A 27,779-nucleotide genomic window follows, 5' to 3' on the forward strand; every position below is an offset into this window, starting at 1 on the left:
TGAAATATTTTTTAGTGCGTGTTCCCCCACCCCCTATTTTTTTTCGAAATTCGAATAAAATATATTTAAATCTATCGAAATTTCTATTTATTATGAAACAAGAGTTCAAATAAGTAAAAAGTATTTATTTTTAAAAATTTAAATACACATATTGAACAAAAATTTACCTTGAAGTTCCAATTAAAAAATTGATATAAATTTACTGTTTTTTTTTAAATAGCGTTTTTTCTAATTAATATATACTATAATCAGTTGAATTACCAAGAAAAAGAAACTTAAACATTAATTTTTAAAAGATTAAAACAATTAGAATTCTATTTTAAAATGTTCCATTACAACAGATTTTTAATTGTCTAAATTTTTTTTTAATATTAAGTGTTAATATAAACATGACTCTTGTCAGCTATTTTATCGCCAGATTAAAACCAATTTGAAAATATTATTGCACAATATTAAGCATTTTGTAGCCCCCCCCTCATATTTTGTTTCTCTTTTTACCGAACAAAATATGGAAGCCCGTAGGTAACCAAAAGAACATTCAGTAAAATCGTATTTCATATTTAATATACAAATGTTTATAATATTATTAATCGTTAAACTGTGTAAATCTTAAAACCTAACAAAATTATAACAACGATTAATTATTAATTGCAGTTTGAAGAAGATAAACAAAGGTTTTAAAAAATCATTAAGTCGCTTCTGCTTTTCCATAGTTCGTATAGTTAACACAAATCGGACGTCACGGAAACATGCGGTCCAATCTTCATAATCGTTTGGCAATCCCTATCATAAGTTAGTTGACGAACGTTTTGTTTACAGATTTTTTTTGTGTGTGCGTCTTTGCACAAAAATTCTCATGTTTGTGTTTGTCACTACTTCTATCGACTCGTGCATAAAATTTTAATCTATTCTTTTCAAATTTTAGTACAAAAGAAATTAATATATTTGCTATTAAATAGCGTTTGAACACAGTTTCTTTCTGTACTTATCTTTGTACTAGATGTTTTATTTGCGACTCGAAAAACAAGAACAACAAAAGACAAAACAATGTTCATTGTCGGTTATTCTTTTTCAAATAATTTATTTAAAAAAAAAAATTCTTTTCCTGACCATAATTAAAAACCTGTTTTCTAAATAACAAAAATAAAATGAATACTTTGTAAGTTAGTTGATGAACACTGGTTTACAGATTTTTTTTTTTTTTTTTTCTGTGTGACTCTGACTGCCACACTGCCACAACACACAGATTCTCATGTTTATATGCGCTTGTCACGACTTCTATCGACTCGTGCATAAAGTTTTTATCCAATTCTTTTCAAATTTTAGGACAAAAGAAATTAATATATTCGCTATTAAATAGCGTTCAAATACAGTTTCTATCTTTACTTATCTTTGTACTACAAAGCATCAACTTTGAGATATTCTAACTTTTGACTGGAAAGACGTACGTGTTGTTGTTGTTCAAATTTTTTTTCTCTAATTAGCTAAAACAATTAGAAACGTCGTCGACAGGTACAGCTTCCGCTTTGAGTATTTACGCGAACTCACCCTGACCGCTTATTTGCAAAAAGTGATCTACCACAAGCGGGTATACTATGCTGGCATGTTTCATCGTTAATAGTCGGATTTAAGTAGTGATTTCTTCTAATATACAAATCACAGCAAAAACATTAGAATACTATTTTTAAATTAAATTTTGATTGTGAATCCAGTTATATAAGTTTTATTTTGATGGAGGTAGGAGAAATGTATTTACTTATTTAAAGACTGAGTGTCAAATTAAGTAGCAGTGTGTGCCTTGTCCAACGCTGGACTTTATGATGTCTGGTATTGCTAGTTAGAGTAGAAGTACATAAGTTGTTTTTCTTTTTTTTTTTTTTTTTTTTTTTTTTTTTACCGAATCCGTTACTTTTCCTTTGTTTTTGAAACGTTGTCCATGGACTTTTGTGTGGATTGTCCGGGAGAGATGCTGTATGCTGACGACTTAGTACTTGCCTGTGAAACAATGGAATCTCTGCTAGCTAAGTTAAAGACTTGAAATACTATCGAAAATAAATGTTTGAGAATGTTACAAGACCAAAGTGATGATCAGTAGTTGTAGTGGTGGAAGGCTCGCAGGAAGAGGAAAGTGGTCAGTTCTTATTGCCAGTGTCTATAATTAGAACCTTCTAATTTTCTTTAATCATACCTTTTATACCTTCATTAGATATGATGGGGATGAGTCTCCCTACTACTTTGTTTGCTTAGAGACGGAGTAGAAAAGTACGATTCAAGAATCCGTTGTTGACAATCAGCCCAATAGGTGCAGAGTCAGAAACTGGACCAGTACCTGTCGGACTGAGGTACGCCATCTGGGTATCACCCAGGAGGTTCACCCTCCCAGACCTTGCCACCCAGCTTTCGGGTGGAGAAAGTTTATTGCTTGCTACCTGAGGCACCTCTACCAGGGAATGCCGACAGGGATGTTCAGGCTCCTTTAGGGGAGCTTACTTGACACCCCACTTTCCAGACCTTGTGTCACATAATGCTGTGGTAGGCAGCATTTAATTATATACTCTTTTATTATATCAAAAATATTGCAACATATTATTTATCAACAAAAAAGTGTAAAAAAATTTTGTAAGGTTTTCTTGCGTCATTTTTCTCATAAAATGATAAAAATTCACTTAATATTCAGAATCGATGATAAATTGTTTTTCTGCTTTTTTTTTTTTTTTTTTAATTTTCTTTTTCATTAGTATTTTTATGATTTGTTATTGTTGCACCATGTTATTATTTTTTATTGTCTACTTTGAACGACTCCAAAACATCCACTCTATATTTATTACTAAGAAAATGTTTCCTTTTTTATATATATAAATGAATTGCTTTAACTTTCTTTTTTTTTTATGTTTGCTTAAAATAAGCAAATAGAATCCATTGCATTTTGAATTTCACTTCTGTCATCTTAGTCTGTCAGTGTTTGACTATTCTTTGTAATTCTGTAAGGAAATCAATGAAACTCCTATTCAACAACGGTTCTGGGTGTGACCTTAAGATATCTAGTGGTGAGACCCCATTTGAGGATTGTGGAAAATGTGGCATTGTCCATTGGTTACCCTTGCTCCCAGGCCCACTTTCAGCCGGAATGGTAATACTTGTTAGGGCATCTGGTGCTTTTAGATTTGTCTGTCTGAAGATACTGGCTTCGTGATTAAAAATGCATCAAATATTGATGTTATTGTTTGTTTTTTTACCCTCCTTTCCTAAACTCAATCATGTTCTGCAAAGTCAAAAACAAAAACAATTTTCTTTAAACAACCAAACATCATAAATATTTGAAGATATAAATAACTTGACACATAAAAACTCTTAAAAAAAAAAAAATAACTGAATTTGGCAATGAATAACCTAAAAATGGTCATATACAGTAGAACCCCAGAATACGGCATTAAAAATTAATAACTAAATACAGTACCGTATATAATACACATGTATATAATCAAATAACATAAATAACACTGTAAGACGGGGAAAATAACGTAACCAGGGTCCGGAAAAACATTGTATTCCACATCATAACTTGAACAAACCATATCCTAGGGTCACCGTATCCCGGGGTTCTACTGTACCATTAAACAAAAACAACCAACCAAAATGTTCAACAACACTACAATGAACACCAACAAATTTCGATTTCAATGTTCTATCACAACTGTTAAAAATTCAACTGCTTGTCTTCCTTAATTCATCCCTCATAATAGCTGTTCTTCTTGTATGCAAATGAGTGCTATCTATAAAAAAAAAAAAAAAAAAAAAAATAGTGCCATTTATATAAAAAAAATCTAATTTTAATTACAAACACAAGTTCTTTATTTGCGAAACGGTCCACATGCTTCATGACTGGTAACCCTTCATTTTCTTCATTGTTACGAACACAAGGTAACATTTCATCCCCCTGCTGGATACCAAGTCATATCAAAGGAAATGAATTAGCCGATTCAGCAACATCACAACAGATTTAAATTTTAACTCTGACCTTAAGACATCAATACATACACAATGGGGAAATGGCAAATTTTTCCAACAAAATAATTAAAAAGCAGGAATAAAATATCAAACTAAGCAAAAAAGAAATAGTACAAGAATCAAAATTTAGCCCTACACATTTAACTCATATTTAAAAAAAAAAAAAAAAGAACATCAACCTGTTTGTATCCCATGTCAAACCCCACCCCACAATCAAGACACTCTGATTGCATGGATTTTTTTTAACAATGAAGGATAGTTTTTATAATTTATTTGAAAAAAAATATATATATATACTTTCAATACTTAAAAAAAATTTGCCTTTATCAAAAAAATTTAAAAGAACATATCACTCCTATGTCAGTTAGAGCAAGGAGTAAAACCCTCCTAGATGCTCAACATAATTTTTTTTTTTTTTTTTTTGTATAACATTTCTGCTTGTAAAATTGCTTAAGCAAATAAGAATGACTGCTTCAATCTCAAAACTGGAGTCACTGTATAATTACTCTCTGGTCCAATCTGAACTTTTGGCTTAAATGGAAATTCTCTTTAATACGCTGCATCTGCTTTAGTATATTCTACACTTACATTATTAGTTAAAACCTACGTGAGTATTCTGTGATACTACCCCCCCCCCAAAAAAAAGAACGGTAAGGAATTTTAAAAAAAAAGAAATAAGTTTAGCAGTAAAATAAAAGTGTAGGAAATGGGGCTATTGGAAAGACAATGGAGAGGAAGTTGTTCACTAAGGAAAACAAAAGGAAGCTGAAATAATATTGTTAATCAAGATGTGGCAGTAACGGGGTTAAAAGATTGGAAAATAGAGATAAATATAATCAGGGTTAGTTTACTGACAATTCTAGGAGTGGCAATAAGTTTTGTGACAGTTAAAAACTGTTTCCAGTAAAGAACAGTGGAACACAGGTTGTGAATCGGAGCAGATCAGGATGAGCTGACATCAATACAGCCTCGACAGAGTTCGTAGATGTGGACCTTAGACCTTAGAGGGTCGATGGTGTCACGCAAATACACACACACACACACACAGAGTGATACTGAGACATATATATGCCGACTGCAACTGATATAGATATATAGGATATGTTTGAGTGTTTTGTTGAGTTTGTTTTGAGTTTTATTTTTTATACTTGTGAGCCACTGCACATCTCTTGGCAACCACCAATGTGAAAGACATGACCAAAAGAGAAAACCGAGGAAACAGCGTTTGGGTTGGCGATTGTTGTCAAGAGGGGGCATGTGGTTGCACAACTGCACTCTAACCTGAGCTCTACTGCCTAGATATCAAAATTGGAATATAATATAATAGTTGGACAGCATACAAAGAAAAGTGGCATTACTAATAAAAAAAAAAAAGAAAAAAAAAGAATTTTTTTTAAAACTAGTAAAAGGTTAGTTACAGAGAGGGATTGGAAATATTAGGCATAACTGAGATCAATCAAGATGATTTAATGGATATTTTCAAAATAATTGATGCCATTTCAGTGCTGGTGTATTTGATCAGTACCAAATTTCTAGTCTGTAAAACTTGAAATCATGTGATGTTATTTTAGCCGGTGACCCCTGATATGTCTGAGATCACTATGCATTTATCCAAAGAAAATATAAACAAAAAATAAATTTCATAAATAAATGGTGCTTGTCTAGAATTCCTCCTATTATTAAAAATATAATATTGCTGCCACATACGGGGAGGTGCTGCACAGTACTCACTTCTGGTCCAGAAGTCCTCTTGTATAAAAAACAAAAAGTAAAAATTTCTCTATGAAATACATACTCATAATGGAACGAAAAGATCATATTCCAAAAATCGAAATCATTTTAAGCAATTAATGGAAAATTGTAGGCATTACAAAGCTGATTTTGCAAGTTTGAATTATTGTGGAGTTATCTGTCCTTTTTTCTTGCTGGCGACATCAGATGGTCGATTTTTGCTTACTCATGAAATTTGATTTTTTTTTTTTTTTTTTTTTTTTTTTTTATAATAAAAATTGATAAATTCCTGTGCTTTTTGGAATGACATTTTGCATTTTTGTCCCATCATGGGCACATATATGTATTATACAGATTTGAAAAAAAATTTTGCTTTAAAAAAAAAAATAGAATTCTGGATGAGAACCAAATAAATTTAATACAAAACAAACTCTTTTTCAACACTTATCTTTTAGTTAAATACTAGCCTGGGTGCCCGGTATTACCCGGGTGTTTAGAGGTGTGTTGAGCAAAAAAAAAAAAAAAAAAAAAAAAAAAAAGTGGTAGTAGGCAGGCAGACTTGAACCAGTGACACAAAGGCCGAAAAGAAAGTGAAAAAAAAAACAAAAAAACTGACATCTTACCGCTACTGCATGATGCAACCGGAAATTTGGGACGTTAAAATTATGTAAATTCAATCCAAACGATACGATGGCTTGCAAAAAATCGACCCCTCTTTGTAGAAAACTGCCCAGTTGAGAGTTAACTTAAGAAATTAATGATTTTGACCAATTTTTCGATAATTGTCGTCTGCAGGGTCGAGCTTCAAAACAATACCGATTTCGTGAAAGTCCGTCGCCTCTGTCGAAAGTTTTAGGCATACATACATGCGTACATAAATTTAAACGGACAAGTGAGATTTATATTATAGATAACTTTATTTTATATAAAACAAAGCAAACTTCACAAATAAATTTGTTACAAAACAAACTAAAAGAATTTTTATTTTTTTTCAATTAACAATTTAACAAACATCTTTAGTTAAATATTTTTAAAATGAACAATTAAAAAATATTTATTTTAAGAGATTAATGTAGTTTGCTTGAAGCATTGTCCAGTATTTATATAAAAGAAATGTATAGAAGGCAATACAATGCAAAGATTCAACAAATTGACACGTAGATTCCATGAACAAATTTTCTTTTTTAGAACTACACACCTGTGGAACTCTCTTCCGTTTGTTTGTTTTCCAGCTGAGTACAATTTGGTCGTCTTCTAGTCCAATGTAAACAAATTCTTGTTGAACCGTCCTCTTAAGTAATCCAATTTATCAAATTTCCACTACTAATGATTACTGATATTATCCCATTGACTACTATACACTCATTAATCCTTATCCTCGAGTGGCCTGCTGACCTTGATAAGTGGCGCCTCCTATATAAGAAAAAAATTGACACAAACTGAAGCAAATTAAGATATAACTGAAAGAAGCCCTGCAGATTCACCATTTTATTAATACAATCAAAAAATATATATTATACTTGCATTGTGTTCCTACATGAGTCAGCAGAAGATAGAAGTTCCATGTTGTATGATATTTCGATTATAGTCAGACGTACATATGGGGAGGGGAGAGGGGATTATCTGAAATTTACCTGAAATTAATTGGATCTTGTTTAAAAATTTATTATTCTATAGATTTAATAATGTAGGATTTGTGTTAATACTCAATATTATTTTATTTATTTGTTCATGTATTTATAACTTGATTTGCTTTTTAAGTTTTGATTTATTTTAAGTAGTTTGTCCTTGCATTAATTCATCCAAATGAGAGCAGTGTTGATGAGGAGGCAGTATACATGATTTTAAATCTACCTTTTCAGATCATGCACAAATGCATCTATGAAACTCATTTCTTGTTAGTTTGGATTTTTTTTTTTTTTTTTCAGAAAAGCACATAGTAATTTCAGACGCGGGGAGGGGCGGGATCATGTGGGTGGGGGGATATTATTTAAAATAGTCCGATTTCAAGTTTTCTAGGGCAGGAATTTGGTACTGATCAAATACACCAGCACAGCCTTTTCTAAGCATGAAGTTAATTATTTAAAAAAAAAAATTTTTTTTTTTCTAATATTTCTCCTTAATCTATAAAATTTGTTTAGGCAGACTTAAAAAAACTAGATTTATCAACCAACTAGCAGAGAGACCCGACGTTGCCCGAGACTGAATTATAATCAACAAATGTTGCACACTCTCATATTATTATTGTCATCGAAATCAGTGAAATCGCCCATTTTTCAATCAAATTGACTGATTACCTCTCTAGTCAGGGACTCACCACTATGCACCAATTGTTCACTAAGGAAAACAAAAGGAAGCTGAAATAATATTGTTAATCAAGATGTGGCAGTAACGGGGGTAAAAGATTGGACAATAGAGATAAATATAATCAGACTCTTTGGAGTGACTTAATCCACAATACATTGTAGTCTACATTGCACTGTAGAGAACCTACTGTTGATTTTATAAAATTAATTTTTATATATAATGACTTGAATTCTTTTAGAATGCGAAAATCCTCTACCATGGTTCAATTGTGCTCTAAATGGAAGCATTAATTTCAAGCGCACGCCAGTCATATCAACAAACTTTATATGCCTGCTTATGTAGTAATAAAACTTCTCAAATGCACTAGCGATGTCAGGCTGTATAAGGTGTTAACTTTGATCAAAATCGTCTGTTCCTTTCATCAGATCTTTTTGATTTTCAATACTTATTCAAGACATTCCAATAAAAAACCTATCCACGAATATTGCAAGTTATATAGAGTACATTTTGGAGTCAATAAGGAACATCCTCTCTCTCTCTCTCTCTCTCTCTCTCACTCACTCACTCACTCACTCACTCACTCACTCACACAGTTGCTTTTATATAAGAGTAGAGATGATGGGCTTGTTTATAATTTAAAAAATCTCATTCATGCAAATATATTTGTAAGTGTTCTAATTTTTCTAAAATTGATTTTCATTTTCTTTTCTTAGGCTGGCTGTGTGGTACTTGTGCCCTTTATATGGAGTCCTTAACAGAGGAACAAGTTGGTCGAGATTGTGTTAAAGTTCTATCCAAATTTCTCAAGAAACCTAACATTCCCATGCCAAAGAAAGTCATCAGGTTTGTTTGGAAACTCAAGCATTTTTTTTTTTTTTTTTTTTTTTTTTTTATGATCTCAAAGATCCAGATAAATGTTTTTAAAATGAATGACTAAATTTTAAAAAATGGGTAAAATGTTTCTGCAGATTATCCAGAATTTAACATGATGAAAAAAAATATGCAGGAAAATCTTTATGATGTACGTACTTATCACAAAACTAAAATATTATAGTCTAAAAAAAAAAATCACTTGATCAAGTAGTTTTTTATTTTTACTTAGAAAATCAAATTTCATGAGGAAGTGATGTGTCTCACTTAGCCATCTTGAATAAATAAATGGATATAGCTCAATTCGATCTACCAAAATTAAAATTAGCCTTGTAATGGCTACAATTTACTATTAAATTGCTTAAAATCTAAAAGATCTAAAAATTTCTACACAAAAAAAAATATAAAAATTTCGGAATGCCATTTTTATTTTGTGACAAGTACATACGTTATAAAGATTTTTCTGTATTTTTTTTTTTTTAAATTAGGTTTAATTCCGGATAAGAACTGAATATAATTTAATGTTGGCTTCAACATAATTAAAAATGTTTGAAGATGAAATCTTTAACCCATAAAATTCAGATTCTTTCTCTTTTGTTTGTAAAAAAATAAAATTTAAAAAAAAAATTAAAAAAAAATTTTAAAAAATGTAAGCGCAATTTTGATTGTGCATATAGGATTCATTTCAACAGCTAACCTATTTTGAATTATTTGTATTTGAACTGTTTTAATCTTGAGTGTTATTCTTACATTTCAACTGAAGTAACTCAATCTAATGTCAAAGATCTGTTGTGTAACAGAAACCACCAAGTAACCTTCAGTTTGAAGTGAAGGTTCAATCTTCAATATGGACGATACGAAGAATACAATTGCAAATTAAGACTTCTACCTTGTTATGGCTGACAGAGCAGGAGCATGCTACTCCCGTAGAGAAAATAAAGGGTTCTGTTCAAAATTCTGTGCAGATTTGCACATTCTCGAGTCAACAGAAAGATTTTAGAGTTCAACAAGATCCACCTGAAAAATCTCTGAGGTTACATTGGACAAAACTTTGTGCGAATAAACTAAAGATGAGAATGATGGTCTGAATAATCCAAATTCAGAAACATAATAGCTAACCTATATAATACTAAGATTCATAACGCATTAGAGATTAAGCTTGTTTTTTTTTAATATAAATAGTAAATTTTCCAAAGAAAAAACAAAAACCATTCATTTCTGCCAAACCCGGAAAATGCACCATGACCCAATACTGAGACTGGATAATGAAATTATACCTATAGTTGATCAGTATAAATATCTGGGCATCATCTTCGATAAAAAGCTAACATTCATTCCCCATATTAAATACCTCAAATAAAAATCCAACAAAGCCATCCAACTCTTAAAAGTAGTAGCTCATACAGACTGGGGTGCAGACAAAGACTCAATAATTAAATTATACAGATCCCTTGTCAGATCCAAGTTGGATTATGGATGCTATATCTATGGATCTGTAAGAAAGTCCTACATAAAGGAATTAGACACAATACATCACCAAGGACTAAGATTGACTCTAGGAGCTTTCCCCACCTCCCCAGTGGAAAGTTTATATGTAGAAGCAGATGAACCCTCATTATCATTTAGAAGAGAAAAACTAGGACTACAATATTATACAAAATTGACTTCATGTCCAACTAATCCTGCCTACAAATGTGTCTTCCACCCCCAATACAAAAACCTCTTTGATAGAAAAGAAAATTCTATAAAACCATTTAGCCTATGTATGGAAGAATCCATGAATAAAGCCCAGATAGATATTGCAACAATACACGAATCTGTAAAACCTAAATATCCCCCCCCTGGCTGACAAAACAACCAAAAATAATATCAGACCTAATTAAATACCCTAAAACCAATCCAATCATCTATCAAGAAAAATTCCAAATAATTAAAGATAAGTATTCCAAACACTCAACAATTTATACAGACGCTTCAAAAGATGGAGATAATGTTGAATGTGCAGCCATACACAATAAAACAATTTTAGTTTCGTGAAGAGATAGTTTGAAAATATGGAGATAGACAGATGGACATAGGGAGTCGTATAAATTAGGGGAGATAAAAATATCACGTACACAAAATTCAACATTTATTTTCACATGAAAAATAAATCAGTTCATGCTTCTGGCCCCACTGCAATGCCTAAATACCACCCTGCGCTGCAGCTGAACAGATCAAACCTGCGACGACATACATTCACATTAGACTCTAGGCTTAATCACACTGGTGTTGGCTCAGATGTACCGGTGATCTTTCGCATTGTTCTGCAGTCCTGAACGTGCTGCCTCAGAATTGTGTGAATGAACATGTATCACTGTCACATTTTCAGAGTTCTGTATTGGCTAACTATTGTGATGTTCCTAAGTTTTATGCATTCCCTAATTAGCTTAATAACCTGTCTATTGCTAACGGTTTTATGACCATGGCTTAATAAAGAAAAAAAATTTCTCTCTGAAAACAGGTACCCAACTTAAAACCTTACATTAAGCACACCATATTGCAGAGTGGTCCTCATTCTTTAATATGGAACTGTGCTTCATTGTTAGAGCAAAATTCGAAAATCAAAATATTGAATGTCAAGTAAAATCAATGGTATCTATTTGTTAAGTCACAGTAATGAAGATATCCCAAAATTACAGAAAACTATAAGGTAGAAAATTAATGAAAATAGTTTTCGAAGAGTTATTGAAAATTGAGTTTTGCAAGGGAGGCGGAGGTGGAGGGGGGGGAGGACCAGAGAGTTCGCATCATAACAAGGGAAGTAATTATTTTCTCAACACTTTGCAAATCTCAGATCAATTAAGCAAAGCTCAATTTTCGCTAATCATCTTCGAAAACGGTTTTCATTAATAATTCATTTCCTACCTTATCACGTTTCATAATTTTAAACAATATATAAAATAAAAAATATGTTGGATATTTCAAGGTAGTTATACAAAAATTGTCATATTTCATAAACCAAAGCACTTTAAGTACTCAAAAAACAATATTTGTTTGGAAATAAATATATTTTCACATGCTTTAATAATCTACAAGATATATATTTGAAGAGTTTTTGGCAAATTAATGATGAAAAGGTTAACCGTATGAAATGCCCATTTTTTTTTTTTCCTTAAAGATAAAACTTTAACATTTTTCAAACATATTTTTAAGCTATTTTTCATAGTCCAAGTAAATTGTAATTGGTTTTCAATGAAAATAAACAATTTAACTACTAGTACTAATACTTACAACCAAAGCTGCAACAGCAGCTGTTGATTGCTTAGTTTGAAATCAATGAGATTTGTGATTTAGGTTTATTTTTTGGGGAAAAAAAAACTTTTTGTTTTAAAATTAATGCAGTTTATGATTCTTTTATAAAAATTTCCTTCAAGAAATATTGGTTTTCGAATATATTTAACTTTCAAACTTGTAGTAATAAATGACTTTATAGCTGCCAATTAAAAAAAAAAATAAATAAAAATAACTGTTATTCGTCTCTTTTTAGACGATTATATGTGCATAACCTAAAAACGCTTAGAGGAAAAAAAAAAAGGGAAAAGTGACAGCAAAAATAATTTTGAATTTATAGTAGAAAGGGAAGATTCACATAAATTTAATGTATAAATGAACCACTTCCCCATTCTTGCCTTTTAGAGTAGTTTTCTTTGAACTTTTCAATTTGAAAAGTTTGTATATATAATTATTTTTTATTAATACAAATATTACATAGTCATTACACTGAACATAATGTTTCCAACAATTGGTTGGCAAGGACCAAAATTCCTCGCCAGGCAACATAATAAAGTTTGTGTACCACTGAAAGCATTTGGTTCTCAAAAAAGAACCAGACACTTTTAGTGGTACACAAACTTTATTACATCACCTGACGATTACCGACCAATTGTCCAAAACAGTCACTGCACTGCACATGCTAATATGTAATATTTGTCTATATAAATAAAATATTTTGCTCTTTTTTTATTGAGCACTCTTAATAACCGTTTTAATTTACGAGTTTTCTCTCTTGAATATCTTTAACTTGGTACATATATATATATATATATATTATATACACATATATAATTACACTACTTCAAGGGACAAGCCCACCTCCGAAAAGTCTCCCATGAAACTGTACCTTAAATCTGAGTAATAAGTTCGACACCCCCCCTCCCAGTCTCCTTTAACCATACCACTAACCCTAAGTCTAAATGGCATCTACTTCAAAATAAAATTAAAAAAAAAAAATACACAGGATTTCCCACAGAAAAAAAATTAAGTGTCCTAAAACATTACAACGGCCCTAAAATCTAAGATTATTTTACAGTAAATTTTTAAATTAAATTTATGTATAATATAATTATTTCTACCAAGTTTTTCAGTGTGTTGATATGTAATTGCCTAAAAAAAAAAGTGAGACTCGCATATTTTGGGAGAGATCGGTGAGGAGATATAGCAGGTGTTAATCTACAATAATACCAATATATTCATTTCTAACAGTCCTAATATTAGATTTCCGTTCTTTGTTTTTTTTTTTTAATCCATACATGGAATTTTGGATTTGCAACATATTTATGTGCATTTACTGCAGATTGGAAATGATTAATTTCTGGAAATTTTCAGTGCCATATTCCGATTCCTTGCATAAAAGTACTTTTCTATGGCAAATTCTGTGTTTTAACAAATATATAACATTTTTACTGAAAAAAAATAGTGTAAAAAAAAAAAAAAAATGTGGCAAAACATGTGGTCTTAGAGAAAAATATCCAAAAATAGTCCTAACTATATTTTTTGGTCAGATTTTAAAGATTTTCTTGGATCATCAAGCTCTTTCTATGTATGCCATTATTAAGCTATTTTAATCAAGTTCGATTTTTTTTTTTTTTTCATGTGTATTGCTAAGTTACCTTGTTAAGACTGGTCATAGATTCAAGATTTTTTTCATGTGTATTGCTATGCTGCCTTGTTAAGACTGGTCATAGTGATTCAAGATAGGACTTGTAACTTTGAAAACAAGTTGAATTCACATGATAAATTTATGCTATATATATCCTCTTTTTTTTTTCTTCACCCCTTTCACAGGACAAGATGGGGCAACAACCCTTACACACGTGGGTCCTATTCGTTCATTCATGTCAATGCCCACTTAGATGACATATGTACACTACAGGAGCCGATTCTGGATGATCAAGAAATAGTAAGTATTGTTAACTATTTAACTAAACTAGGTGAACTCTTTGTTGCTAAGTGAAATAGTTTGTTGATATGAATACATTTTGGAAGGTATGCATGTATGAAGACAATTCAAAGAAATGTTTGTGTCAGGTGACGGGAGGGCTCAAAATATATTGTCTTTGATGCCACAATTAAGGATTTGCACCTAATATTTTATTCAGTTTAGATTTGCCAAAATATAGCTACTTCTAGATAATTTTAAAATTAAAAAAAAAAAAATTAACCTGAGCAGGTGCTCGCATATATTTACTAACATCTGTTTAAACCATAGCATTTTAAAAAAGAAAGTATTTACTCAACTTTTTATTAGTGTTTTATCAAAAACTAGCGGGGGTACCCGGCGTTGCCCGAGTGTTTGTTTCCGGGACGGGGGAGGGGGGAGGGAGTTTTAAAAAATGTTATGGTAGGTAAGTAGGAAGGATCAAACCCGGAGTCATGAGTAAAAGTAGGAAAATAAAGTGTGAAAAAAAACAAAAAAAAAAAAAAAAACATCTGCAACGTTAACAGTTCGGCCACCAAGAAAAGTCCATTCCAGTTGTTTAGGGGAAAAAAAAAAAAAGAAAAAAGACTACGGTAGGTCGGCGCGAACGTGAAAATATAATGTGAATTGTCCAGCACGCTAACCACTACGCCACAGAGCACTGCAACTTAGTTTAGTGATTTTAAATAACTTCACATGAAAGAACTACGAAGCCAAACCGGTGTTCTCTTCTCAACTGTTCCTTGTGAACGATCCCCAAACGGTGTTAAGTGGTGGCAGGGGGAGGAGGAATTTATTAGAGAAAATATTTTACCACTTCCATTGATCTTAACCGATTTTGGCCGTGACTTCTCAGCAGAAAAAGTATAGAAATCTAAGATTATCGAGGAATTTGAGAAATAATAAGCCTATAACACACCTCAGATATTGTTCTGCCGTTTGTGCATATTATATTTGCATGAAATATCTTGATTTTTAATCCTATTAAGGTCAAAATCAGACGGGGGGGGGAAAAAAAGGAGTTCATTTTATTTATATAGAGATTAATAACGAAAAATTAGAAATTGCAGAGTTATACAAGATCTAAATACAGTTTTATTTTTTATGTTCTTGCATGTTTGTAGTCGGTTGGCAATTAAGTTTTTTAAATCTATACATTTTTTTTTTTTTTTTTTTTTTTTTTTTTTTTAAGTAAAATAACTATCTGTTGAAAGTGCACATTTTTTTAAAACTTTATTTTCCATTTTGACGATCTGAAAATAAATAACGTAAAATAAATAAAATATAACAAATATTTAAAAACGGCAAGAACTTAGTTGCCAACCCAACAGATATAAATATTTATCGTTAGCTCAGATGTTTTTTTTTTTTTTTTTCTTAGCTCATTACATTAAATGGCTTCATGCCTTGTATGGAGTGATTTCCATTTTTAAAAAAAAAGACTAGAGATAAGTTAGTTTGGAAGTCCATTTCTAAAAGCCGTCCTACACACACCATCATATAAAATGGTCATTAAACTGAATGTTATAACCTTTTAAGAAATTTGAGTAAATATTGCTGCTTTTTTTTTTTTTTCTCGGTTTAAACAAATATTAGTAAACATACAATTTATTGGATCTACGGAACTGGATATAAACAGATGATCAGAAAGTACAAAGTGAGATTCTTACTAGATTAAACTTGTCAGAAAGAGGATTGGCTAACATGGATGTCGTTTGGAACCACTTGGCTAACGAGTCATGTCCCAGAGAAAACTGAAACTATACAACTCATTTCAAGTATTGCCGCAATTTTTTGGTTATGAATATTAGTGTGTGTATATTATAAGTATATTTTGTCTTTTCTTTGAAACAAATGCACCAAAAAAAAAAGCATTTCTTTTAAAATCATAAAACGACATCCCATATTGAAATTGAACACATGCTCAACTAGTGTAATTTTATAAAACGCATTAGAATTTATATAAACACAGAATTTAAATGCCTGCTAGACACTTCTGTCCAGGGTTTTTTTCAGGACAACCTAGCACGAGGCTACTTTTCCTTAAAAGTAAACCCTGACTAAATATTCAAAATCACATCGTATTCCTACCCAAATAAGATCTCCTCTTTACAGCTGACCTGCACTGACTTTTACGAAGAATGGTACATCTTCAAGCGATGTTACTTGAAGTAACATCACTTGAAGCTGGATACTCCACCAGACCAGATGAAGTCTTATCTTGGGACTCATTAAAACCAAGAAGTTACAAGAAACATATACTATAACATATAATGTTCTCAACTTCTTTACGAACTCAGTGTTTAAAGAGAACTTTAATGGAATATTCAAATAATTATGTATCTCATATACAGATCAAGTGTTAACCCCTTGATTTCTGACAACTTTAACTGAGGTAAAGTGAAAAAGTGAAATATATCAAGTCATAAAGAATAACCACCATGGCCATGTAATATCTTTTTATTTATATATTTCTTTTAATTTTTTTTTTTTTTTTTTTTTTTATTAGTGATGTATTCTTACCATGTTGCATCGTGTGACTTTCAGCATGTTGTTTTGGTGACCTAATTTCATTTGTTTTCATTTTTATTAATTATGGTGTTAAGCAGATAAGTAATATATCTACAAAGCCACCATTCACTCATGAATGGAGTATTGTTGCCACATCTGGGCTGGTGCATCTACAACTAATCTCTCCCTCTTAGACAGGGTCTAAAAAAAAGTTTCAAATCTATTAGGACCCCCCCCCCCAACTATCAACCAAGCTCTAACCTGTGTCCCATCACTACAAAATTGCATTTCTGTGCCTGTTTTACAAATAATTTAATGGAATGAATGCTGATGAACTCGTAGCAATTATGCCCCCTTGATGTAAATACCCAGGTAGCAAAATCACACCCCTCCACTAGATGCCTTCTGCTTTAAGTTTCTTCCCTCAGACTGCTAGACTTTGGAATGCTGTTTCTATTTCTTACTTCTCCTGATATGCAGAAATTTAAGTGTGATGTAAAGATATTACACTGCTCAACTCCCTACATAGTCCTTTATAGACTAAAATCTTGCATTCAAGTGGCAATATGCCTTGATTGGGTGAATAAGAGTTAATGTTAGTAGCAGAGATGCTGTGCTAATTCTTTTCATACCTTTTTTTATTTTTATTTTTTATTTAACCCCCATCCCCCGGTGTTTTTCTTTAAAATGCACAAAGATAAATCAAAACCATTTTCTTAGTTAAAAATAGGTTTTTCTTTTATTTGACTATTTTAAACATAGTAATTTGCCTAGTGCTGCTGGAAAAATTGTCCTCTCCTTCAATTTTAAACTGTAAATAAAAACTTTTTTATTAATCGTACCTACACAAATAACACGTGCGTAAATACATATTACCTGTAGCATAAAAGTTAAAGTACTTGTAAAATTCAGTTGTAAGTTGCACTCTTCTGGACATTGATGGTTTAATCTTCAGTGTGGGCAGCACTCGCAATACAATTGTGAATTACTTAGACTTCAATCAGTTATGGTTGATGGAACAAGAGCATATTAGTCCTGTGGATTAAATAAAGGGTTCTGTTTGAAGTTCTTTTAGTCCATGGAGGTAGCATGCTCTTATTTTGTCGAGTAGATGTCTCAAGTAATTCACAATTGTATTGTGAGTATTACCCAGATTGAGGATTGAACCTTCAATCTTCAGAAGAGTATCATTTACAAATGGCTGACGGAACAAGAGAATGCTACTCCCATGGTAAAATGGTTCCATCCAAAATTCTGGATCATTTAGGTTTCTATGACCTTACGAAAAAATAAACCTTTCTCTATATCGAAACTTTATCTTGTGATGAGAAAAAAAAAAAACCCCAAACAACTCAGATTTATTAACTATTTATTTACAGATGACACGTGTGTTGAAAATCAACCAGTGTTGACCCAAAGTGGTCTCTTTCATTTGCTTATAGTTTGACGAAGATTCCGGAGTTCAGCCAGATACACCTGAAGGTAAAAAATTACATCAACCGAAACATTCAAGATGAGAACAGAAGTCCAAAGAATCTAAATATGAATGAATACATATTTCGTTTTAGACAAATCTTCCCATCTTGGACGTTTCGACGAATGTAAACTTTGATCTTCTTCAGGTGTATCTTGCTCAGCTGAAAATCTTTATGGAATTTCAGAACAAATTTAACTTGTTCTTGTTCCATCAGCTATGTTTAAGTAGAAGTAATTCGTAACTGTATTCTGAGTATCGCCTGCGCTGAAGATTGAACCTTTAACCTTAGAACTGGTGCAACAGATAAGTGTTAAGTGATGAACAGTTCTAAAGGCATTTCCTTTGGCTTATTAGGCTCCAGTTTGGAATTTTTTCTTTTAATTGCATTTTCACCCCAAACAAGCCACAATGCTACTTTGATATAGGGGGTTACTATCTGGGACATAAGTTTTCAGGGATACTATGTAGGGAGTTGAGCAGCAAAATCTGTTTACATTACATTTGAACTTCTGCACGTCAGTACAGTCAGGGAAGCAGGAACCCGGAAGGGAATTCTAAAGTTTAGCAGTCGGGGGGGGGGGACTATTAGCGTAGAAGGCTTTCTTACATCTAGGGATTTCTACTGTGTAGGGGTGGAATTTTGCTGCTTGTCAGGTTTGTTGGGGGGGGGGTATCTACATCGAGGAGGGACGGGAGCTTATAATTTGTCATAGCACCTATCATTAAAATATTTGAAAAACAGAGCAATGCAACATTTCATCAATGGGACAATGGTCGAAGCCTAGCTGATAATGCAGGGACCTTTTGGGATTGATTTGACTGAAACAATTCGTAATGAATTATGCAGTGTCACCATACACACAATGAGGTTGAAGCTTTTGTTTTATTCAAAATGTTGTTTGCTTATTAGAGCTGAACCGTCCTTTATGCCGCTTCATATTGACATAAAGACACCACTTCCCATCGCCAGTCAGAATGCAATAAAGGGAAACCCTGTTTACGATGACTGATGCCCAACTCGCAATGCAGAAGTAATTAACATAGAAATGCCGAACATTTATTTTGTTCCCATGGCGAAAATATGTTACTCAAAGGTCAAAAAGTGGGATTTAAAACCTCAAAAGTTTGCTTGGACATTTCTCTGGTAGGGGCGCCTCAGGCCTGAAAACTATCTTAGACCCTCGATCAATAAACCCCAACCCTGACTAATAAAACCAACTTAGCAATAAACTAACCGTTTCTCAAAGGAATGGAAAGTCAAGTCTGGGAAGGTGTACATGACTATGCCTCGCACCGACAGCATGTTCCAAATTCTGTAAGTCTTATTTTGGTATGAACCCTCACCATTCCTGAAGGGTGGCTCTAGAAATTCTGCTTGAAGATAATTTATTAAGATATTGATTTGCTTCTAAAGAGGGCAAAAATGTTAACCTTTGGATAGAAGAAAATATCCTAGTCACTTTTATAGCCATACAAGTAAATTATCATGGGGAAAAAAAAGTTAGACCTGTAAAATATGTTAAACCATCATTCAATAAACCCCAGATGTAACTAATAAAACCAACTTTTAAGCAATTTCAGTTTATTCAGCAACATAGTCTCCTCCTAGGGTGATATGATACCAATGTTTTTAACAATTTGATGCTTCCATTTTTGTAGAATGTTTTGTCTTTAGCCTCTAAATGTCTTTTTATATTGCGTCTTTATTGGCACATTCTTTTGAAATCCGCAAACGGTCAGTAATCACTAGGGGTCAGATTTAGTGAATAGGGTGGGTGCGAAAGCAATTTAAAGTGCAATTTATCTAAGGATCTTGTCTTGTCTTTTCTTTTTTTTATTTTCAATATATGAAAAAATAATTTCGGTTTTGATATCTAAACAAATTTTTTTTCCTCTAAATATTTTTTTTTTTAATTTATTTATGTTTTTTTTTTTTTTTGCCCTTTCACAGCCTCGTGTTTTGTTTGCTGGTGAGTCGACCCATGAACGGTTTTACTCAACTACACATGGTGCCATGCTCACTGGTTGGAGAGAAGCGGAACGTATTGAGGATCTTTACCAAACAAACAAAACCCCATCCGACGACACAACTGCCACCCACACCAGCAATACAACATCAACTCAGCCGGCTTCTGCTGAAATATAACTTTCTTTGTGCTCATAAATAATGCAGAACTACTTCCATCTTAATTTAATCACTTCCTTTTTTATTTTTAATTGATGATTGGGGGTGGGGCGGGATGTGTGAGTGTTGAAAGGGAGGAAACACATTTAGTTTTGTCTTTTAAAGAACATTGTCAAAAGAATCTTTTTTTTTTTTTTTTTTTTTTTCATACTAACATTTGCTGAAGTTTTTAAAAGAATGAAACTCGCTGGCAGTAAGTTTTCTTTTAGTATAATCACTCATATTGTATGTGTAATAGTATGAAAATATATCTACAGCAAGTAAGGCCTTCATGTTTCATTCCTGCAGAAAATCATCAAGCATCATGTAACTTGCCATAGATATGGGAAAATATGCTTATTCAATTATATTTCATCTTTTATTTATATCAACTCTTTAATTTATGAAGCTTGATGTAATGCATATAACAAATGATTGACAAAAAAGTCTACATTCCAAATTTCAAGATGTTGTCTATCTTACCATTTATTTCTTTAAGCATGTTAAAGAATTGAACATTTGGACATACTTATAGGAATAAAAGGTAAGATGGACAGCATCTTGAAATTTTGAATATAGACTTTTTGTCAATTTGTTATATGCTCTGTAGTTACATCAAGCTTTCATAAATTAAACGTGAAAATATAATTGAATAAGCATATTTTTCCATAAACACACACACACACACACATATATATGGCAATTTTTTATATGGTATAGAACGATTTTTATGAGAAGCAATTTCCAAAGCAAAATAAAGCTCAACTTATTTTAAAAATTAATAAAATTATAGATACTGTGATTTTAATGTTAATTCAAATTGCACGTGTAAGATTTATTTTGCTCTGAAAGTGACATTAAATCATGGTATGCTATAACTGTGATCTGTCGTTTTTACTTTGGTCGATGTAAGAACAAAATTTACCAATCATTATATTTTCAATTCTTTATAGTTTGAAATATTGTTTGAAAAGCTGAATGCATTGCAAGATGAAACTTTGCTTTATCTGTTTTGTTTCAAGCCTTTAAATTCATGACGGAGCCGAAACTCCTCGGCATATTTAATGTTTAAATTTTCACATATTTAAATCTTTTGTTTTGCATTAATGTCTATATAATGAACCTTCCAATTTCTCATGGTAAAGTATCTGCTGTAATATTTACAGCGATTTAAACTTTTTTTTTCCCCCTCCACACTCTAACCCTTCTCCTCAAATCTAGTTGAAATCTATTTTGATATACTATTCGTAGACATTGATGAGGACAAGAGAAGGCCTTTCTTTTTTTTTTTTTTTTTTTTTTTTTTGTCATAATTGCTGTGTTTTTCTGTGTAGAAAGTTCAAATTTTTATTTGAATATTTAGTTTCTTTGCTTTTTAATTTTTCTTCACTTAATTCCTCTTAACATGCACAACTTTTACTCTCAGAATTTCTTTGTCACGTGCCAAACTGAATTTCTTGGTATTCGTATATGTTTGAGAGAAAATAGAAAAGGTCATATTTTTTTTCCAGTAAAAAGATTCAATTTTGACAGCTGTTTCTTCTATTTAACGAAACAATCCAGATTTTTTCACATTTATTTGGAGCATTTTACAACAAACGCTAAAAATATGCTTGTAAAACTTTGAAGAATATTGTAGTCAGAATCTATCTACTTATAAATGCTCTGGAATTATAAATTATCTATTGAGCTTAGACACTGATGGTTTGATTACAAAAAATTGATATGTACACGCATACACACACACACATGTATATATATGTTGTAGTCATCCACATACAGTACTGTTTCGTTCTATCACAACTCATCAGTGCAGCTAGACTAGCATCTCTCCCAAGCCGAGAATTGAACCTCGGACCATCGCATTGACAGTCAGCAGTTCTACCCATCGACCCACAGGAGCGGAGCTCATAAATAACTTCCACAAATGTCTATTTCAAACGTACATTTGTCTACCACTTTTATAGGACTCAAACCGTTTTGTTTACAAACTGTGAGCATCGCATTTACAGTCAATTAAGTAGCAGGTGAGATTAGTTACAACAGTGCTCTACCCAAAGAGAGGGGGGGGGAGGCTTAAAAAATATATATATATTTAAGATCAGTTCTTAGGAGAATTTCCAAAGCATATTTCAATCGAGTTATATATCTTTTATTTACTCTAAAGAGTTACAAAAAAAACAAAACATTGATAAACAAAGAATTAGGTTAAAAAATTGGGGAAGGGGTGTTTATGGTCATCCTCGTCACGGTACCTTTTCTAGTCTATGCTGATCTTTGCTAAACTTCTCATTCACAACAATACCTCAAGCACCCCTGGGGGTCGTCCTACTTAAGTTATTTTGAAAATGTTTTTTTTTTTTTTTCTCATTGCAGTAGTTATAAATAAAATTACAGATCAGTTATAGATTTCTGCAATTTATTATCAATTTTAGAGCAAAAGAATCTTATTGTATGTATTTCTAGAGAAGAATTACAGCATGCGCAAATAAAATCTTGGTGTATGTGTGTGTGTGTATATATATATATATATATATATATATATATATATGCAAGCAAGCATATACCAGGTTAAAGGTATTCACAAGTGATAACTAATGAATTTAAAAAGGTTATTAACAATGCTCTAAAAGAGCAAGATATATTATGAATACAAATTTGCATAGTTGCAACACTGAGCATGCTAATTTTTTGGACAAATGGTTGGTTAAAACCAGAAGTCCTCATCAGGTGACTTAATAAATGGTTGTTTTCCACATAACAAACCAGTTCTCAAAATATTTTGAGGACTGGTTTCTTTTGTGAAAAGCAATTTGTATATTAGTTATTCAGGAAAGCATTTCATATTTTATCTAAAACACTTTATTGATAAACAATTGTTCCAGCCCATTTCTAGAATATATATTTTATGATGTACAAAATATTCATGAAGATATATATTTGTAATACCTAGTGTTTCATCCTTGAGAATCATCAGTGTATGTCTGTATGCATATATACATGCATATAAATGACATAATCACATTGACATACTGGTTCTCATCAAATCACTGAACTTAAGCAATGTTGAGCCTGGCTAATACCAGATGGGTGACCATTTGGGAATACTAGGCACTGGTATTAAACAAGGCTGACTAAAGAGGTGTGGTTGAAGATTGCACAATTCCTGCAACACTAATTCCATACGCAGACGCCCTTACTGTTGGTATCCATAGTATGTCAAGACTGAAGGAAGCTACTTATATATATATATGTATATATATATCTGTACAGAAGGTCAGAAAAACATTGGTACCATCGGTTTCAAGCCTAACATAAGGGGGCCCACTTTATAGTAAATGTTACCCTCTCGTCAGCCATTTTTTGTGTTTATCGTTGTTTAGATAAACAGAAAAAAAACAGAGGCTAACATTATTTACCATTAACTGGTCCCCCTTATGTTAGGCTTGAAACCGATGGTACCAATGTTTTTCTCGCCTTCTGTATAGTTTTAAATAAATAAATATTAAGCTGTTATATTGAAAATTTTTCTTTATAATCGAGCACTTTGCTGAAATTCTTTCCCAAAAACAGTGACCAAACTTAAATAATTTCAAATGTCTTGAACTTTGACTAAAAACCATATTTAATATCTACTGAGCTATGTTGATTAAATTATTATCATTAATAAAAAAATATTTAATAATTATCCACATATACATTTTGTCCTCATGGAATCTTTGTGAACAAAACTGCTTACATAGCTCGCAAAATTCAGACCCTTAACTCAGTTCCAAGCACTCTATTAATGAGGTCGAATCCAACTGTAATATGACAAGAGAAATAAATCCTATCTATGTTTAAGATCAAGTGGACAAACAATCACGTGTTCAACAACCTGCGTAGAAAGGACCTTTTTAATTAATTGCCAATTTCAGTAATTACTTAATAGAATCAATTTATGTAAGTAATAATTTTTGTTTCTGTTTCCAGTTACATTTGTACATTTCCCATCTGTCATTTAGTTTATTTTCAGCAGCCACCACTTCCCTTATTTTGTCCATTGGTCTTCGCATTTAGTGAGCGATGTTTCTGGCAAAAGGGGAAAAATTGCTGCTTTTTAGGTTGAATTCTTATTGTATATAACCTTTATTGTTGGCTTGTTTTTTACCTTGTAGCGATATTTTTTTTTTATTGGCTCCTTACATCGAATGGCTTTATGCTTTGTCGTAAAAAGTTTTTTTTTTTTTTTTTTTTAAATGTGTAAACTTTTTAAACCTGTTGAAAATTTGAAACAAGTCTTTAATTGTTATCCATTTTTCCCTCTTTTTGCAACTTAGTTTTATTATTTGTAAATCTTTTGTTCCGTTAAAAACAATGGCTAAGATATAGACAATACGGATTCTGCTGAATAATTATATGCTGATTTATTTAAACTGTTGTCCTTATCTTGTTTGTTTTAGTGTTTTAGCCATTGTGTGCCTGCTGTTCATCTAAAATAAAGAGATCTCTTATTGTTTATCCTATCTATATAATAAATTCATTAGTAGTAAGTTATAAAGTATATATGGCGATTAAGCTACACAAAATATTCCGCGTTTCATCCACGCTAGAATTCATTAGGCTTATGTGAGAATAACGAACTGACCAAAACATGCTCATGACTATGTAGCAAAATATTACTGCTTATGTAAAAACAAATAAAGAGTATATATATATATATATATATATATATATATATAAAATTATAAAATATATATGGCAATCAAGCTATATAAAAACGCGAGACAACCAAAAAATCCTCGCATAAGTCTGAATCCTAGATGAAACGCGGAATATATATATATTTTATAACTTACTATGCAGCTCATCCTACGTATTGAACTCTGTTGAAGTAAATACTTAGTTTACGCATAAATTTATACTTTCGTATATTAATTCATGTGATTAAATGAAGTAGTTATAATAAATCCATTATACGGTTGATGTATATACTGGAAAAATAATCAATCTATATAACTATAAAAACTGGATTTTGCTTGCTTGCTTGCATCTTGTCTTCAAAGATTGGACGATTCTATCTTTAAAAAGGATGGCAAGTGAAATATATATGCATGTGGATATGGCTCAGAGGCATATATATATATATGCATGCATGTGGGTGTCGCTCAGAGGCTAAGGGTGGACAGTTGTATTTTTTTTTTTAGTTTTGATCTTGTTAGGTTCAATATAATAAGACAATTGTCTCTATATAATGAATACGTAATCTGTATAAAGTAAAAATCCTATTTAAACGTATCTTTAAAACTGGGCATCCTGCTAATCTAATTATATGATAATGTGGGTTTTTACAGCCTTAGCCTGGGATTGAACCCATGATCACAAAACAAACTGCGCTTATTAAATAACTATGAAGGAACTATATTATATACAAATGTCAAATACCCCCCACCCGGATATGAATATTATTGTCAGCCTCAAAGAGTTCAAAATAGGCTTCGTAGCCTAGTGGAGGATGCCCTTTTCTCTTCCCTGCAATCTCTTTCTCACAGAAGAGATATTGAGCCTCTCTGCTTTATCGCTATTTTCATAGCAAATGTTCGTCTGAGCTCCAATCTATGGTCCCCAGTCACCAAACTTTCACGAAAAACACTCTAACTGAAAACACTATCAATAATTTCCTCCACTCTTTATCTGTGCCTAAATCTAAACGTAGATTCCATGAACAGAGCTTCTTTCTTAGAACTGCACACCTGTGGAGCTCTCTTTTGTTTTCCTGCTTTCCAGCTGACTACAATATGGTTGTCTTCAAGTCCAATGTAAGCAAGTTCTTGATAAGCCGTTCCCCTTAAGTAATCCAATTTACCAAATTTCCACTACTAACGATTACTACAATATTGTCCCATTGACTACTGTACACTCAACCCTTATCCTTGAGTGACCTTCATACCTTGATAAGTGGTGACTCCTTTGTAATAAAAAAAAAAAATATGTTCATCTTTCATTGTGATCATGATGACCACTTTGTCTAGAAAAGATTACAAATTTAAGAGAAAAATAATAATAGTGAAATGTTATTGTAATAACTGAAATCTCACCAGTTTGATGTCAGCTTAAATGCTATTTATGTCCAACTTCTAAAATCTCAAATGATAAGTTTATATGTTAAAAAAATTAACATTTCTTAATTTATTGCCAAACTTTTTAACTCTTTGAGTAATTCAGAATTTCAAGAAAGTAAGTTTGATAATTTTTCACTATTTATAATTAAGGTTATACTGCTACTGAAAGGAGGGGGACAGCAATGTCTCAACTTCTGATCCTGGACTTGGGATTAATCTATTCTATTTTTGGTTAGAAAGAAAATCTATTAGTTACTTTTCTTGTCGTTATAAAAATGAATGCTTTCATGAACTGTATGCTTATTTGGTTTCTTGACTGAAGCAAAATTAGGTTGTTTTTTTTCTGTTTAAAAAAAAAAAAAATGATTCCAACATTACAAAATAATTTTTTTTTTATTATTCAACATTTAACTTGACATATCATAGAAGTCAGGAAAAAAAACTTTAAAAAACAACAAAAAACAAACTTTATTTTAACTTTTTTTTTTTTTTGGTGTTTGCTGCATAGAATCTTTCTTTCCTTATAAAAAAAAAAACGTGGGGAGGGGGCTGTCAACCGTTTTCTGTAGAGATTGTTTTAGATGGAAATGTTTTTTTTCTTTGAGCACAAATCAAGTTTTATGAAACAAAACCTAAACAAAATGTCTTTAGTTTCTTTAAAAAACAAGAATCCAATTGGCAAAGATTGTTTTACTACTTATGAACAGTGTGTGTATGTGTATACGTATGTGTATAAATGTGTTTGTATGCAAGAGAAAGAAAAATATGCAAGTTATCCTAAGAACTTTTTTTTTTCTTTTTTTTTTAATTCTGAACGAAATGTGCAAAAAATAATTAAATTCTGATTGTTTGGGATAATTTTTATTCTCAATTATTCAATAATTTATTTATGAAAACAAACTTTGTTAATCAAGGCAAACTGGGAATTTTTTTTTTTTTTTGCTAAATTGTGTCAATTAAGAAATCTGCTATTTTTTTTCTCTCTCTCTCTCTCTCTCTCTCTCTCTCTCCCCCCCCCCAAAAAAAATAACGTAAAATTAAAATTTTATCTCTCCTGAAAAAGGTATATGGTTTTTAATCTGTTCCGGAGAACACAACATATTTCTGAGTTTTATAATAAATATATATATATATATGATTGACACGTCCGACAGTTCATAAATATTAATAAAACAACAAAATTAATATTTTAAAATCTTAATTGGCTCATTTAACTGTCATTTCGGGCAGTGATACTTTCCTCCTGTTACAGTATGTTGAATGGTATGACCCAAATTATGAATAAACAATTTAAAAAAAATTTTTTTAAAACACATTTTCCATTAAATATTCTCTCATATGAGGCCTTCAGAATCGTATGGTACTAAGCGC

The 27,779-nt window shown here is 31.6% G+C and overlaps 1 protein-coding gene across 2 annotated transcripts in view; it reads left to right on the forward strand.

Moving 5' to 3' along the window:
- LOC145242167 (spermine oxidase-like) overlaps positions 1–21,182 on the forward strand; it is a 116,130-nt gene extending 94,948 nt beyond the window's left edge. The window contains exons 3-5 of one of the 2 annotated variants that reach the window (XM_080105146.1): positions 8,760–8,889; positions 14,023–14,137; positions 20,095–21,182. In XM_080105146.1, coding sequence (XP_079961272.1) covers positions 8,760–8,889; positions 14,023–14,137; positions 20,095–20,289 — 440 coding nt within the window. In that variant the 3' untranslated portion in view covers positions 20,290–21,182. Of the gene's footprint in view, positions 1–8,759; positions 8,890–14,022; positions 14,224–14,341; positions 14,480–20,094 lie in introns of those variants that run through there. The other variant, XM_080105147.1, reaches the window with a different exon arrangement.
- Positions 21,183–27,779: the final 6,597 nt, after the last annotated feature.

The sequence above is a fragment of the Euprymna scolopes genome, chromosome 21, assembly GCF_053919585.1.
Source record: "Euprymna scolopes isolate OS-2025 chromosome 21, ASM5391958v1, whole genome shotgun sequence".
Taxonomy (NCBI): domain Eukaryota; kingdom Metazoa; phylum Mollusca; class Cephalopoda; order Sepiida; family Sepiolidae; genus Euprymna; species Euprymna scolopes.